The following is a 15701-nucleotide window of genomic DNA, read 5'->3' on the forward strand; positions in this document are numbered from 1 at the left end:
TTGTCATCCCTCCGGGACCAGAACTTGGTAAATGCTGTCGTGACAAAAACAGCACTTATCCCTCCCAGCTCTTCATGTCAGCCAGAAGCCCAGGATCACCCCTCTGGGGTGTTGCAGTAGGCTTTGTGTTGGCTCAAAGTCGGTTTTTCACTCAGCACAATTCGAGTGTGATGGACCGTAGAACACAAGGTTTTTAAAAGGGTAACACAAACTTCTATTAGATATCCCAAGTCCGCCTCTTGTCTGGTATGTAGCTGGAGAGAATAGAGTCTTCCCAGCCGGCTGATGCTGCAGGTTCTATCTGCTCATAGGCTGTTGTGCTGATGCATCATGGGATTGACAGCACTGACAAGTGAAAGAGAAAGCAGGAGCAAATCTCAACATCAAGATGGTGCCTGAAAAGTATCAGACAGGAGGCTGCACTACAGGGATAGAAAAAAAAAAAAAAAAAAAAAAAGTTTTGTTTGCCAGAGTGCCCCTTAGCCATCCTATGTCCCCTGGTACATGCCATTCTAAAAATTGAACACCTATTGCTGGAAACTGCTTTACCAAAATTTTTCATTACACAACAAAATAACCAACTTTTATTGTATTTGTGCTTTATAATGAAAAATATATGCATTAAAATTTTCTTGCAAAAATATTAGGATTTTAGTGGGCAGCTCTGAAAAGGTTATTGGATAGAAAAGGGTTAAGCATAGGAGAACTGAAGCGTTGTCAGTAATGGTCATGCCGAGGGCACCGGAGCAGGAGGCCCTCTCACTGAGGAGCGCGTCACAAATAGGATGTCCATGCAAAAAACACGTCAAATACAAATAGATCAGTGATAAAAGTGATGAAACTGCATTGATAAGTCTGCTCTAGACATTGAATTAGAGCAACTGCCGGGTAATTTACATGAATGGCAGGTTTGTCGTCATCAGAATACAGAATCTTACTGGTAATACAATTATATCACCGGGACTAACATTTAAAGCAATAACCACCAGAAACTCACCATCTGAAAACTTGAGAGAGCGAATAACCCGTTTCTGAGGGGTGACTCTCTTGATGTTGGGGTGGTCTTCTAATGTCTGTACGGTGTCATGCTGAGCACTCTTGATCTCAATAAGTTCAAAGTCACTTGGGTAATCACTGGCGGGGTTATTCCTTGGTACAATCCTCCAGTCCTCAATACCGCGGCTCCGCAGCGCACTGCTAATGAACTTGCTCCGTGCATTTGCTGTGAAGTATCCTTTGAATACTACAATGTATTCTGTATAAAAATTGTCATGAAAGTTTCAGTAAACAATTCTGAGCAGGTGAGGTCCCCAAAGTGATGGGGCACCCCAATTCAGTATTACAGGGGGGATGGGGGCACAAGAACAAAACAACCAGCCTGCCCTGAGAGGCATGGAGAGAACAGGATTTTTACCTCAAGTAAGAGACGGCTGTGATTCATGCATCCAGCTCTGGCTGTAATTGGCAGCGCCAGCTAACACTCAGCAGCGTTCAGCCAAATCAGAGCAATCTCTTACTGGAGGCAAAGGGATTTCACTAGAAAAATGATCCTGTCGGCTTGACAAGTGCCTGCTAGGGGAGTATTTTTTTTTTGTAGTGCAGCTAGTTCAACATTTTCAGCAGGGCAGAAATCGGCCAAAGAGAGAACATGCATCCCTGTCAGAGCTCAGCGTTTTGATGCTTGTGTGAACAGCCCCATTGAAATGAATGGTAGCGTTGTACAGCGGTCTCATTTTTATGGCGTAGACACTGCAGCAAAAGTGACATAACTTTATTCTATGGGCCAGTACAATTGTGACGATTCCAAATTTATATAGTTTTTTTGCTGTGCTGTAAAAAAAAAAATAATTTTTTGATGTTATCTCCCGACTGCAATACCTTTTTCTCTGTTGACATAGTTGTGTGAAAGCTTTTTTTTTTGAGGGTACGTCCTGTAGTTTCTATAGTTACCAATTTAAAGTACATTGAATTTTTCAGGGTAGCAGCTGTATGGTCTAAATGACTTCTGAAAGATGGGTTTCCTAGCTTTACTAGACAAACCTTTTTAGGGTAAAGGGATATTTTGGCGATTGAAAGTGAAAGTTAAAGGGGTGGTCTCGCGAAACCAAGTGAGGTTATACACTTCCGTATGGCCATATTAATGCACTTTGTAATATACATCGTGCATTAAATATGAGCCATACAGAAGTTATTCCACTTACCTGCTCCGTTGCTAGCGTCCTCGTCTCCATGGTTCCGTCTAAATTCGCTGGCAGCTTGCTTTTTTAGACGCGCTTGCGCAGTCCGGTCTTCTCCATTCAGCACGAGCCGCTTCAGTGTGCTCCCCGCTACAGCTCTTCTGTGCATGCGCAGACGAGCTGTCACTGCTCAGGAGCGCGCTGCAGCGGCCATTCTGTACCATCCTCTGTTAGAGGAAGGTGCAGAAACTGGAGCTGCCCAGCAGAGAAGCCCAGCCCAGCAGCCCCGAGAAGCCGCCCAGGTAAGTGATTTTGGGGGGGGGGGGGGGGGGGGGGTTGCCGCTGCGCCGGGCTGCGCCGGGGGGGGGGGCTGCCGCTGCGCCGGGGGGGGGGCTGTCGCTGCGCCGGGGGGGGGGGGCTGTCGCTGCGCCGGGGGGGCTGTCGCTAGGCCAGGGGGGGCTGTCGCTGCGATGGGGGGGCTGTCGCTAGGCCGGGGGGGGCTGTCGCTGCGATGGGGGGGCTGTCGCTGCGCCGGGGGGGGCTGCCGCTGTGATGGGGGGGGCTGCCGCTGCGCCGGGGGGGGCTGCCGCTGTGATGGGGGAACTAGCGCTAGGCCGGGGGGGGGGGCTGTCGCTGCGATGGGGGGGGGGGGGCTGTCGCTGCGATGGGGGGGCTGTCGCTAGGCCGGGGGGGGCTGTCGCTGCGATGGGGGGGCTGTCGCTGCGCCGGGGGGGGCTGCCGCTGTGATGGGGGAACTAGCGCTAGGCCGGGGGGGCTGTCGCTGCGATGGGGGGGCTGTCGCTAGGCCGGGGGGGGGGCTGCCGCTAGGCCGGGGGGGGCTGCCGCTAGGCCGGGGGAACTAGCGCTGGGCTCCGGAACCTAGCACTGGGCTCCGGGGCCTTCACCTGGGCTGAGGGTCTAGCGCTGGGGAGCCGGGGGCTAGCGCCTTACCTGCTGCCTGGCGGTGGGCGTCTGGTCGGCGGCTGCGGGGCGTCTGGTCGGCGGCTGCGATGCGTCCGGTTGCCATGGAGACACAGCTGGCGGCGTCTCGGGAGCGCGCACGTCGGGCTGCAGCGAGCGACGGGGAAAGAGCCGGCGGCCATCTTGAGGAAACTTTTATAAGTTGCTGAAACGCTGGAACGGTAAGTACGAACCAGCTAGAAATGTCATTTACAGGGGGGCTTAGTAATGTGTACTTAATGGGGGGGACTGGGCAAAAAAAAAATTTAACTGCTTCCTCGAGACATCTCCTTTAAATGCTTCAAAAAGGAGATAACATGTATCTGATACACTGGCTACAGATGCTACACAGAAGCGCTGCTCTTGGCAGGCTCAATGTAAAACGTGTGCACTCTAGTATCAAGATTGCACAGCAGTCACCGCTGATAGGAGCCGAGACTTCTCTGATCAGCTTGGCTGGCAAGCATGGCATGTTCACAGGTGTATAGGTTTGCCATTAAATAGGCAAACATACCAGATTCTATAGAAGAGGACCATGCGGCACAACCCAAAGCAGGAGTAAGTTAGAGAAACAATTTGAAAATGGTTTTAATCTGTGTAAAAAGTTTACATTTCAGCCTATTATACACATATACCGTTATAAAACTCACCATGTTCCACCACAGAGGAAGAAAAGTCCACACTAAGTGTCAGATGCGAGCAGCCGTTGCAGGGTTTCAGGTCGTGGGAGGAGTTCCCCGGCTGGGCGCTCTGGTGCTTCTTCAGACAAAGTAAAATCACAACCAGCTGCAGCCAGAACTTGGCAAGCCTCATGTTCACAAATATTTACGATGAAGTCACGGCCCGTGTTCACAAAGGTAAGATGGGCACAGTGCGTCGTGTCACTTGTAGGCTCAGCCTGGCAATGTCCAGCCGGGTAATGACAAATAATTCTAGGGATTCAGGAAAGTTCGCATATCAGAGGCCTGGAGCCCGGGTGCACAGCTCTCATTTCTTTCTGCGTTTCTTCTCCATGGCGGCACAGACTCCTCACTCATTCGGTGTGGGAAGAAGAGAATTCAAAATCCATAATGGAAGAACAAGACGACCGCCAAGAAAGAAATGCTGCAAGAACTTAAAAAAAAAAAAAAAAAAGTTACCTTATAGTATATGTATGTATTGGTCAAATATACAGATTCTAGCAGAATACAAGTTTACTTGAGCATACAACAAAAGGGGTCTCCCCCTCTAACCTTAGCATTTTGCTAGGACAAAGTATAGGTGACTGATTGGATGCGGAGTGACAGGTTGCCACAGGAGGTGGCAAGTTCTCCTTCAACGGAAGTGTTCAAACAAAGGCTGGACAAATATCTGTCTGAGATGATTTAGTGAATCCTGCACTTAGCAGGTGGTTGGACCCGACGACCCTGGAGATTCCTTCCAACTCTACCATTCTATGAGTCTATGGCTTGTCTTAGGACTCCTGCCCACCAACGAATATTTCCTGCGGAATCTGAGGCGGGCGTCCGCACCGCGGAACTGCAGCAAATGGCGCACATAGCATGGTATGGGAAATAGTTTCTTTCTGCACACTTGCGGAAACCAGTTGTGTTTCCTCAAGCAAAGGAAAAGTTGCAGCCGGTTCCATTTTTTTCAAGGATTCCACTGAAGTCAAATGGAAGCCATATGATCTGCAATCACATTGCGGAAAGGTTGCGGACTCCACGTCATTGCTAGGCAATGAAAGGGGAAAAGCAGGAGTTTGAAAAACTCGCTGTGTTGATCATCCGCAGTAGAGAAACAAAAGTACAGGTACGCGCAACCGCCGCTGTTCATAGGGCTGGATTATAGAGGAGCGGATTACAGAGCTCAGACCATTTGAACAAGCCGACAATGTATCAGGTGACAAAAAAAAAAACAAAAAAACACTACCCGATCCTTATTGTATGGGGAGAGGAATTTGTGAGACCACCATACATATTGGATGATCAGCTGGACTGTTTGGCCAATTGAACTTGAATGTGAATGGCCAGCCCAAGACTTTTCTAATAAGTGAACAATACTAATACAATAAGGCTTGGCAGTGTACGGACAAGAGTCATTATACCCTGAAGACGCCAAGGACCTAATGAATACAGATACCAAACGCAGCGGTAAAGCTGGGCCCATAAATACAAACATGACAAACCACAATGTGCACTAGTGCAGAGTTACACAGGATATTCTCTGCCAATGGGGATTCAAGGCTTGTCCCACCAAAACACTAATGACGCAGAGGGTTAAGAATCTAAGAACACAGGGCCGAAGTAGCAATTCCTACACAACCACATTGGGAAAAGCCCAAAGCAGCCCCTGCTGTGTACAGACCCCCAGAGTACTCAGGATTGTTGGGTGCAGCAGAAACGATGTCTGTGGGGACGAGTGCCGGGCATAGTTTGCCTGACACTTGTCCCGTCCAAATGGGGCTTTAGTGACCGGATTTATTTGTACCTTAATGGGTCTTCCAGATGTGGATGTGTAGTGGCATTAAAATCAACAGGAGCCGCGCCTGCAGGTTCCGCTTCGCCCACGGTGTATTGTGGTGCTGACAGTACAGCGCTTAGCACAGTAACAATGCAGGCAAGGAAGACCGATGACGTCACCGCTTCCACTTAGGTGACATAGGATGCTACACACAGCATTTTACCATGCTTTTTGACAGCGTTGATACCGCTCTCCGTTGATTTTAATGGGCGACACGTTGCATTTAAAAACGCTTAACCCCTTCCCGCTCCAGGACGTACTGGTACGTCCTGGGAGCCTGGTACTTCCCGCAACAGGACGTACCGGTACGTCCTGGGGATAGCGCGGGATCACATAAGATCCCGCGCTATCCCGCAGTGGGAGCCGGCTGTCAGTCACAGCCGGCGTCCCGCTGCAACAGCGAGGGGGGGGGTTGGCATCGGAGATGCACCCCCCGCTGTTAACCCCTTCCCTGCCGCGATCTAAGTAGATCGCGGCAGGGAAAGCGTTTACAGAGGGATTGCGCTCCCTCTGTGTCTCCGGCCGGCTCTCGCGATGTCATCACGAGAGCCCGGCCTGTCACCATAGCAGACACTGGCGTCCTGTATTGCCTATGCCTATAATCGCTATACAAGCGATAAGGCATGGCAGAGCAGTAGCTCTGCCATCCCTATGACAGCGATCATAGGCATAGTGCGGCAAGTCCCTCAGAGGGACTTAAATAGTGTAAAAAAAAAAGAAAAATGTAAAAAAAAAAAAGTTAAAAACCCCCCTTTTTATGCCTTTTCTAATATTAGCATAAAAAAAGGGAAAAAAAATTAAAAACCCCACATATTGGGTATTGACGCGTCCGTAACGACGTGTACAAAAAGTTGAACACGCTTTTTATTTTGTACGACAAAAAGCGTAAAAAAAACGCTAAAAAACAGAGGCAAAATGCTACTTTTTAGCATTTTGCCTCACAAAAAATGCAATAAAAGTGATCAAAAAGCCGTACATTCCCCAAAATGGTACCAATAAAAACTATAGAACATCCATGGAAGGACACTGCTTTCACTCCAGGTATCTTCACCCTACCAGGTCTCTCTCCAAGGATGAGATCAGAGGAGCCACCTTTATAGGCAGGTCTCCTGTCTTTGGGGAGAAGCCTCTCCCTCTTCTGGTGTCATCATGGGAAAAATAAAAAAATATATTATGAAAGGATGACGTGTGACCTGAGCACTTGCCCAATTAAATCCTTGTTTCATATTTTAAATTACTATTGAATCATTTTCTGAAGAGTCATGTTCCACTATTATTTCTGAGTCTGGCAGACTTTCAGTTCCTTCATATAGTGAGATTGTGCTTTTGCTGTACAATGATGACGGGTAATCACTTTAGAATCGAGTGTATCCAGAAGCTCAGTTTCCATTCCATCTGTCAAGCAGGTCCGGTCTGTCCAACCCCATTGTTTGCACTTCATCTTGTAATTCAGACGATCTGTATCCAGTCAACGGCCTCCAATTCCAGACACTCCTGGCCCATTGCCACACATCTGCATTATGCAACTTTCTGATCCAACATGACAAACTACTTTCTCCAATATGTTTGAAATATTAAACCCTTAGTCAGAATGGATGCCACTGTGTTCACTGACCTTAAGAAAGGCCGGCATTAAAGTGTGGAGTGCTAAAAAGTACGCATTCCTAGAAAAATAGTCGCTTCTGGCCCGAGTTCCATTAACAAGCACTCTATCCTCAATACACGCCAGTTATCCTGGTGGCTAATGGGCATCGTCTCATATTGTTTCTCTGATGCACTGCAGCCAGACAATTTTAGGGTTCGAATAATCAAGAGCTTAGTCAACAACTGACTGACAGGGAGACGCGTCGAACTGTGCGAACTGTGAAATCGTGAAAGGTGCGATAGAACTGTGCGAACCGTGCAGTCAGAAATCATGCGCTAGGTGCAATAACATTGTGCGAACTGTGCAAACTCAAGTCATGCGTAAGGTGCGCGAACGTGCAGTCAGAAATCGTGCGCTAGGTGCGAAAGAACTGTGCAAACTGAAGTCATACGTAAGGTGCACAAACTGTGAAATCATAAGTCGTGCGTAAGGTACGATAGAACAGGCTTTCCGGATACTGCTACAGCCGTGAGCAGAGCAGGGACCAATGGCGGATTATAATAGAGGCAATTGGGCGACTGCCGGGCCTGAGAGTCCAAGGGGGCCCACGGCCGTCCCAATCGCCCCTATTGTAATCTTTACTGCCAAACCTCTTCCTTGATTAGAAGAGCATAGCAACAATGGGGGACGCCACCGCCACTGGGGGAGGATGCCACCGCCACTGGGGGAGGATGCCACCGCCACTGGGGGAGGATGCCACCGCCACTGGGGGAGGATGCCACCGCCACTGGGGGAGGATGCCACCGCCACTGGGGGAGGATGCCACCGCCACTGGGGGAGGATGCCACCGCCACTGGGGGAGGATGCCACCGCCACTGGGGGAGGATGCCACCGCCACTGGGGGAGGATGCCACCGCCACTGGGGGAGGATGCCACCGCCACTGAGGCCACCAATATAGGAGGTCACTATTACTACAAGAGGTGGATTTGCTGCAGAATTTACAGTAGCTGTAGGAGCAGAGCGGATGAGATTTTGAAAATCCCATCCACACAATGTGGAAAAAGTTTGCACAAAAACGGTGCAGACACTGACATGTGGTGGGGGATTTAATTCCACAGCATGTTAATCTTAAATATGGATGTATATCAATAGCCCATCCAGTGCTCCAGCGTTAGGCCCCCTGCACCCGGGGATTTCCCACAGAATTTCCGCTTGTGCCCGCTTGCATAGGATTGGATTGCATTACATAACGCAATCCTAGGCAGACAACCGCGATTTGTCCACATGAAAACACGTGCGGAAAACAAATCGCGGCATGTTCTATTTCTGTGCGGATCTCGCAGAGGCCCGCACAGAAAAGTCAGTGGTGACAGGCTGACTCCGCACATGCGCCGGCTGGGCGGCAGCCAGCACATCACAGAGCAGAGGAGATGCCGGGAGCAGGTGAGCTGCAGGTCTGAGAATTCTCGCAGTGGGATCTGACCGGCCATCTGCAAGGCGGCCTTACTCTGGTTTTTTTTTTTGTTTTTCTTAAACGGCCCTGTCCTTTTTATTATGATGGAGGTAAAAATCATATGTTGTGATAAGCCACGCCTGTAACCCCTCCCCTGACCACACATTGGGGCTTTGAGAAACTTTTGCTTCAAAAACTGCTACATAGTTGTAAAAGTTTGTGAACCACTGACCTAGAGATTGGGGTCTCACACACACAAAATCGTCCACTTATCTTATCAATGTCCCTATAAACACTACCAAACAACCCAGCAAAGCAGGGAAATGGCGAGGATTTCAAACAAATGGTATAAAGACAGCAGGAATTTGTGGGCAGACAATGCAGGCCAGTCTGGGGAGCAACAATCCGTCCAGCCGGCCGCCTGCAACCTCCACTTGTTCTTCTGGGTTTATCTTATGTGTAAACAATCACCATCTGAAAGCAAAAAGAGTTGTTGAGCCGTTCCTGTGCCTTCTGTAAATGGGCCTTTAGGCTGGGGTCACACGGGAAGGAATTGCCGTGGAATTTCCGTGCAGCAATTCTGCCCGCAGCTCCTAATCCCGGGATTAGCCAGCCATGTGGATGAGATTTTGCAAAAATTTCGTCCACACAGGGCGGCCAATCCGCTGCGGCAAAGCCAGGAGGAAACGGTCATGCGGCGCGGAATTCAATTCCACGGCATGACGATTTTTTTCCCCACTCTGGCCTCACTCCTCTCTATGGGTAGAGAAAGCCGCAGCAGAATGCCAGCGGCCGAACCACTCCAAAACCCAGGGCTATATGCCGCGGGGTTTGAAGCTGCGGCTCCCCCGCGGAAATCTTGCGGTTTTTCGGTGCAGTCAAGCTGTGAAATTTCCGTGGGATTGTGAGAGAATCCCCCATAGCAGGGAGAGACAGAGAGGGGGAGCTACAGGGGATCTCCTAGAGATCTCTCCATATTTGGAGAGTTAGGGGAGCAGGTAGAAATTGCAGAATCCGCAGCATGCTCCATTTTACAGCAGATTCCGGGCATATAAACTCCATTAATCTCTACGGATGCATCCGGTCCGCAGTGCATACCGATTAACATTGTGTGGATTCGTACGCACTTTGCTAGAAGACCAGATAACAAATGTATAAAGACAGCAGGAACTTGTGGGCAGTCTGCAGAGCAGCAAGCCGCCCGGGCCGTCTGCAACCTCCGCTTGTTCTTCTGGGCTCTTCCTCCACAAGTAAGGCTGCCTGCCCACGGCCGTGACGGAATATCGCTAGCGATAGGCTCACTGCGGAGAATCACAGCAAATCGCAGCATGCCGCGATATCAATTCCGCGAGCGTAGAAGTGCCATGATTCTCTGCGCTTTTCATAGCGTGACCTGTGTGAGATTTATTGCAAGCGGATCATCGCCCATGGACAGGCAGCCTTGAAGGGGTTGTCTCGCGGCAGCAAGTGGGGTCATACACTTCTGTATGGCCATATTAATGCACTTTGTAATATACATCGTGCATTAAATATGAGCCATACAGAAGTTATTCACTTACCTGCTCCGTTGCTAGCGTCCCCGTCTCCATGGCTCCGTCTAATTTCGCTGTCTTCTGGCGTTTTTAGACGCGCTTGCGCTGTGCGGTCTTCTGCCTGGTGAATGGGGCCACGCGCGCCGGAGAGCTGGTCACCACGTCGTCATCGTAGCTCCGCCTCCGTCACGTGGTGCCGATCAGCCAATGAGGTGGCTGTATCGGCAGTGGAACGCGGAAGACAGAAGAAGAAACTCCACGGTGCACCATGGGAAGACCCGCGGTGCACCATGGGAGAAGACCAGCGGCGCCATCTTTAAAAGAAGAAATGAAGAAGCTGCAGAACGCTGATGCAGGCAAGTGCAATGTGCTTTTTAAAAACTAACACATGCTTTCTTTTTCACAGGGCATAATGCAGGGGTCCATTTAAAAATCGATTTCGCCGCGAGACAACCCCTTTAAAGTAGTATGAACCAGCGGCGCCCCACAGGGCACCGGCCCGCCGCAAAGGCTCTCTGAACTGCTCTCACCACGACAACGCAAGAGAATATCACCTCAGCGAAAGACGAGTGTGCCCAGGGGGCTGGGATACCTTGTGAGGCCATTCCCTGCTGGCACGCGTTCTTCCGCGCAGACGATATGCTGTCCTTAAAAACCGTCAAGTGTGCGGTAAGAAAGACAAAATCGAGCTGAGCCTTTATAGTGGGGCCCTCACAGCCGGGCGATGCTAGACGGAGCCCAGACCAGAAAACCGGCAGCTTCAGCCGGTAACAAGGCAAATGTAAGAGAGCCAGGGGGCTCCTGGGGCGAAGAGCTGCTTTAGTCTCAGGGAAAACACACGACAGAGCAGCTGTCAGGGAGCATCCGGCTCCGCCACTACTGCTCTGTCATGGCTTCTCCAAGACTAAAGAAGGTTTTAGCCCTAGAAGCCTCCTGCCTCCCACATGGGCCCTATATACCACATACATACATACATCACAATATGCGGCCTGCTGTAGCGGTCACACACCGGTCTTCAGCTGCGCAGTGTGAGCGCAGCTAGTAGCGCCCCCCACAGGCTTAGGCTGCTCTCACATGCATTCACAAACCGCCATGTCCGGCACTGCAGAGTTTTACCGCTGCCATCATTGTGGCGGTGAAGAGGGGCGTTAGCAAGCACTAAAAGAGCGGACGGAGATTGAAAACCGTGGGGCTTTTAATGCAGCTGTGGCGTGCTGCTCAGAGGAGCCCCTGTGAGCCGCGGCCTCAGCCAGCAGGGGGCAGCAGAAGCTGCACAAACACTGTGGCGGGAGGACCGGCAGCACAGAGTACAGGGGGGCAGCCTGCAGCGGCTTGCCTGTCACCCACACCCCCCGGCCGGCGGCTTGCCTGTCACCCACACCCCCCGGCCGGCGGCTTGCCTGTCACCCACACCCCCCGGCCGGCGGCTTGCCTGTCACCCACACCCCCCGGCCGGCGGTCGTACACAACCGCCTGCAGCCACTATCAGGGCTGCAGACACCAACCACAGCCCGGGGAGAGCCCCACACCACAGCTGCACCGTAAGTCTAACCAGGCGCCGGCAGCAGCCGTGGTGGAACCACAAGTACCAGCATGTCGTGCAGTCCTCGTTACCTCATACCCCTCCACCAACGTCTGACAAGGGCGCAGAGTAATGGAGGGCGGCTGCAGGTCCTCGTGTAACCACCGCCCGCCGCCCCCACACCGGGCACTCACACGGGATACCGGGAGCCGCTCACTACTTCCTCCGACTCAGATCCGGTCGCCAATCTTCACCATCTTGTCTTTTTTTTTCAATTTCCTTCTCTGTATGTATAATATTACGTGACGTCACCGGAAGAAGAGAGGGCTTCTGGGGATTGGACTTTTTTTATTGGTTTGAACAAGAAAAGTTTTATTGTCCACGTAGTACGCACACAAATAGGGATGTAGAGATTTTCGTTGAGTAGGCTCAGTGAACGGGAGAAAGCGGCAGATACACCCCGATACAGCTGGCTTCATCACAACCATTCCTGAAAGGGCTGCAGGAAGAGGAGAGCTGGGATCTAGTTGCTAGGGGCAACGGCTCCACATTGTAGTCACATTTGCTTTACTATTAGGGTGCTTTTACACAGAATTAGCTCACATTATGCACCAAATCCTCCACTTATTCCACCCCAAAACCTGCACGTCTCATCACGGATTTTGATGAAGAATTGCCATCAGAATTAAGTGATTTTCAATTCTGCATTAAAATCCGCAGTACAAAACCAAATAGCGACAAGGAAGTCTCCGCTGCGCCGGCCGCTGTCACACAGGCGGTCTTACAGCGTTTAGTGTCCATCTGTAACGCTCGCTAAACCGCCGTACTGAGCATGGATTTCAATGCGGCTTCTCAGGTGAGCGTTTTAGCGAAGTATTTCTAACGTGCGTTAAAACGAATGCTGAATGTTTCATGTATTTTCGTGCGTTCGGCGTATTGATGCACCGCATCACCGATCGCAGTGATGGGGTGCGTGAAAAACGCTGCATTATCACAAACCACTGTGTGAGAGGCCTTAAGGTTCATCGTGGATTGCATTGTAACAACTTGATGACAGGTTCCCTTTAAGGGGGCCTTCACACGTGAGAAAATTGCCCGTTTTTTGAGCGATGCGAGAGGGAGCGAAAACGCAGAATTATGAAACCAATGATTTTCGATGGTGTCATTCCCATTTGCGATGTCTTCACTCCTGTGATCTGGAGTGGAAAAAAAAATTGCGGCACATTTACTACAAGAGACAGACCAGGAGCTGTTTTTGCCTTATGGTTGGGGTTCCCTGCCCCTTGCTTGCTCTTCGCTTACCACTAGCCTGCCCAGCGCTCCCCTCAGTTCCTCCATTAGGTACCATTCTGTATATCTAAAAGGGGTTATTATTGAGGATATTTCCGCTTCTGGGAAGTGGGAGGAGAGAAATCTCTTTCATTTTTTGAAGTGTATTTTTGCACCCTTCTCCTTGTGCCTCTGGTATTATTGTATCTTGTCACCACCGGAAGTAGCGGTTGAGACAAGATTGACAGAGCGGTGGCAACGGCAGCAGGAGATGCAAAAGATCCAGAGCCAACGGCAGCAGGGGACGACCGTGGCAAGCGTGGGAGCAGTGGCGGCGCCACCGGCAACAGCGACAGAAGATCCAGAGGCAGCAGGAGACGCACAGCCATGTTTAATCCCACAAGTGCAGCGGCAAGGCTGGGAGTGGAAGCAGGAGACACACAGAAAGCGGCGACAGCAGAGCTGAAGCAGTGAGGGAGCAGAGGCACTGCCTCACTGCAGGGGGATTCCTCCAGCGCCTCCAGGTTCCCACAGTGAGCAATGTACAATAGTACCTGTACCTCTCTACCTCTAGTCATTATGTGAGTGAGTTGGGCCACCACTTCTACTAGTGGTTTGTTGAATCTCCCTCATTTGTATTGTATGAAGTGGATCCCGCTAAGTTCTAAACTCTGCAAGAAATGGCATTGCTTGCAATCCAGCGAAGATATAATTTCCAGAGCAGGCGGATAAGGCAAACAGACAAGTGCTGTTTCTGGAAGAAAGAAGCCATATTCTAAAAGAATAATATGAAAATGGACATATATCTCATTATGTGGATGAGGAGAAAAAAGAGGGGTGGAGCAAAACCCGTACAGTTGTGTTTGTTGTGAACAATGATACTATATATGTGGTGAAGAGAGTGAAGTGGTGACTTCAGTAGTGGAGGTGCTGCCTGACCAAATGACGCACCACCTGAGTGGACGTGACAGAGCAAGAGAATAGGACTAAAAAACTGGCAGTGGAGAAGGCGCAACACTCCAGGTGAAAGCAAATAGGAAGTGACTAGAGATGAGCGAGCACCAAAATGCTCGTGTGCTCGTTGCTCGAGTCGAACTTTCCGCGATGCTCGAGAGTTCGTTTCGAGTAACGAACCCCATTGAAGTCAATGGGCGACTCGAGCATTTTTGTATATGACCGATGCTCCGCTAAGGTTTTCATTCAGTGATGGAAACAACACAGAAACGTATAGGGCAGGCGAGGGGGCAACATGCTGGGCTGCATCTCAGGCTCCCAGGTCCCACTGTTAAGTCACAATAGCGGCAAGAGTGAGCCCCCCCCCCCTAACAATTTTTACTTCGGACAAACCCTCATTAGCAAGGCCCACCCTAGCTAAGCACCACACTACCTCCAACCAAGCACAATCACTGCCTGCGGGACACACCGCTGCCTCTTCTCCTGGGTTATATGCTGCCCAACCCCCCTGCACTACCCTGCGTCCGCAGCGCACACAAAACCGTGCCTGCGCAGCCTTCAGCTGCCCTCATGCCACACGCTGGCTGCATAGCCATACCACCCTCATGTCTATTTATAAGTGCGTCTGCCATGAGGAGGAACCGGAGGCACACACTGCAGAGGGTTGGCAGGGCCAGGCAGCAACCCTCTTTAAAAGGGGCGGGGCGATAGCCCACAATGCTGTAGAGAATCAATGAGAAATTGACGTTCGATCATTCCAATCCTGTGCCACCTCCGTCAGGAGCTGCAAACGTGGGCATGAGTTACATAGCTATGGGGAATCCATGTGCCCACACAGTATTCATTCTGTCTAGGTTTCGCATAGCTCAATCGACACTGCAAGAGGAAAGCCATCTGCACTAGCCCCCTACCCAAGTCAGTCGGTGTCTTTGCGCCAGACAGGTCAAACACCGAGATGAGAACTAAGTGTGCACCAACAGCATAGGTGGGTCCTAGGCAACCCAAGACATGAACAATAAATAAATCAGAGCACCCAAACATGGCAGACTTGTACCACGCTGACGACATAGGCCTCGGCCCACAGCTTCAGCAATCGTAGGCATGAAGCGGACTTCGATGCTAGTTAATCTGCGACTGGCTCATTAAATCAGTTAGCTTTCCTTTCACCGCTCCAATGACTGGATTAGCAGGAAAAAGCTCCACAGCCCCAACCTGGCGTACTTGCACTTCCCACGGGACATAGGCCTCAGCCCACACCCTCAGCAAGCGCGGGCATGAAGCGGACTTCGATGCTAGTTCATCTGCGACGGGCTCAGTAAATCAGTTACCTTTCCTTTCACCGCTCCAATGACTGGATTAGCCAGGAAAAAGTTGCACAGCCCCAACCTGGCGCAGTTGCAGTTCCCCCGGGACATAGGCCTCGGCCAACAGCTTCAGCAATCGTAGGCAGGAAGCAGACTTTCACTGCACCCAGGACATAGGCCTCTGCACAAACCCTCAGCAATTGCGGGCCTAGAGCGGACTCCAATGCTAGCGAAGCTGTGAACGTCTCATTAGAGCTGTATCGCTCCTCTTGTTTGTCCCAATGCAGTGCCCCGGATAGCTGAGGTAACGTGACATAAAATACAGTTTGGCTTCCGCCCACACTGCATGCCCTAGTCAGGCTGGGTTTTTTTCATAGTCTCAGGCAGGTACAACTCCGCTATGGGAAGTCTGTGTGGACCCACAGCATGGGTGGCTCCCTGG

At 50.8% G+C, this 15701-nt stretch overlaps 1 protein-coding gene across 4 annotated transcripts in view; it reads right to left on the bottom strand.

Annotated features, from left to right (window-relative positions):
• The window catches only part of MBTPS1 (membrane bound transcription factor peptidase, site 1), a 54377-nt gene extending 42328 nt beyond the window's left edge, over positions 1-12049 (bottom strand). For 3 of the 4 annotated variants that reach the window (XM_066582233.1, XM_066582232.1, XM_066582230.1), the window contains exons 1-3: positions 11927-12049; positions 3788-4250; positions 998-1255 (exon numbers count right to left, since the gene is read on the bottom strand). In XM_066582233.1, coding sequence (XP_066438330.1) covers positions 998-1255; positions 3788-3950 — 421 coding nt within the window. In that variant the 5' untranslated portion in view covers positions 3951-4250; positions 11927-12049. Of the gene's footprint in view, positions 1-997; positions 1256-3787; positions 4251-11824 lie in introns of all 4 variants that reach the window. The other variant, XM_066582231.1, reaches the window with a different exon arrangement.
• Positions 12050-15701: the final 3652 nt, after the last annotated feature.

Source organism: Eleutherodactylus coqui, chromosome 11, assembly GCF_035609145.1.
Source record: "Eleutherodactylus coqui strain aEleCoq1 chromosome 11, aEleCoq1.hap1, whole genome shotgun sequence".
Classification (NCBI taxonomy): Eukaryota; Metazoa; Chordata; class Amphibia; order Anura; family Eleutherodactylidae; genus Eleutherodactylus; species Eleutherodactylus coqui.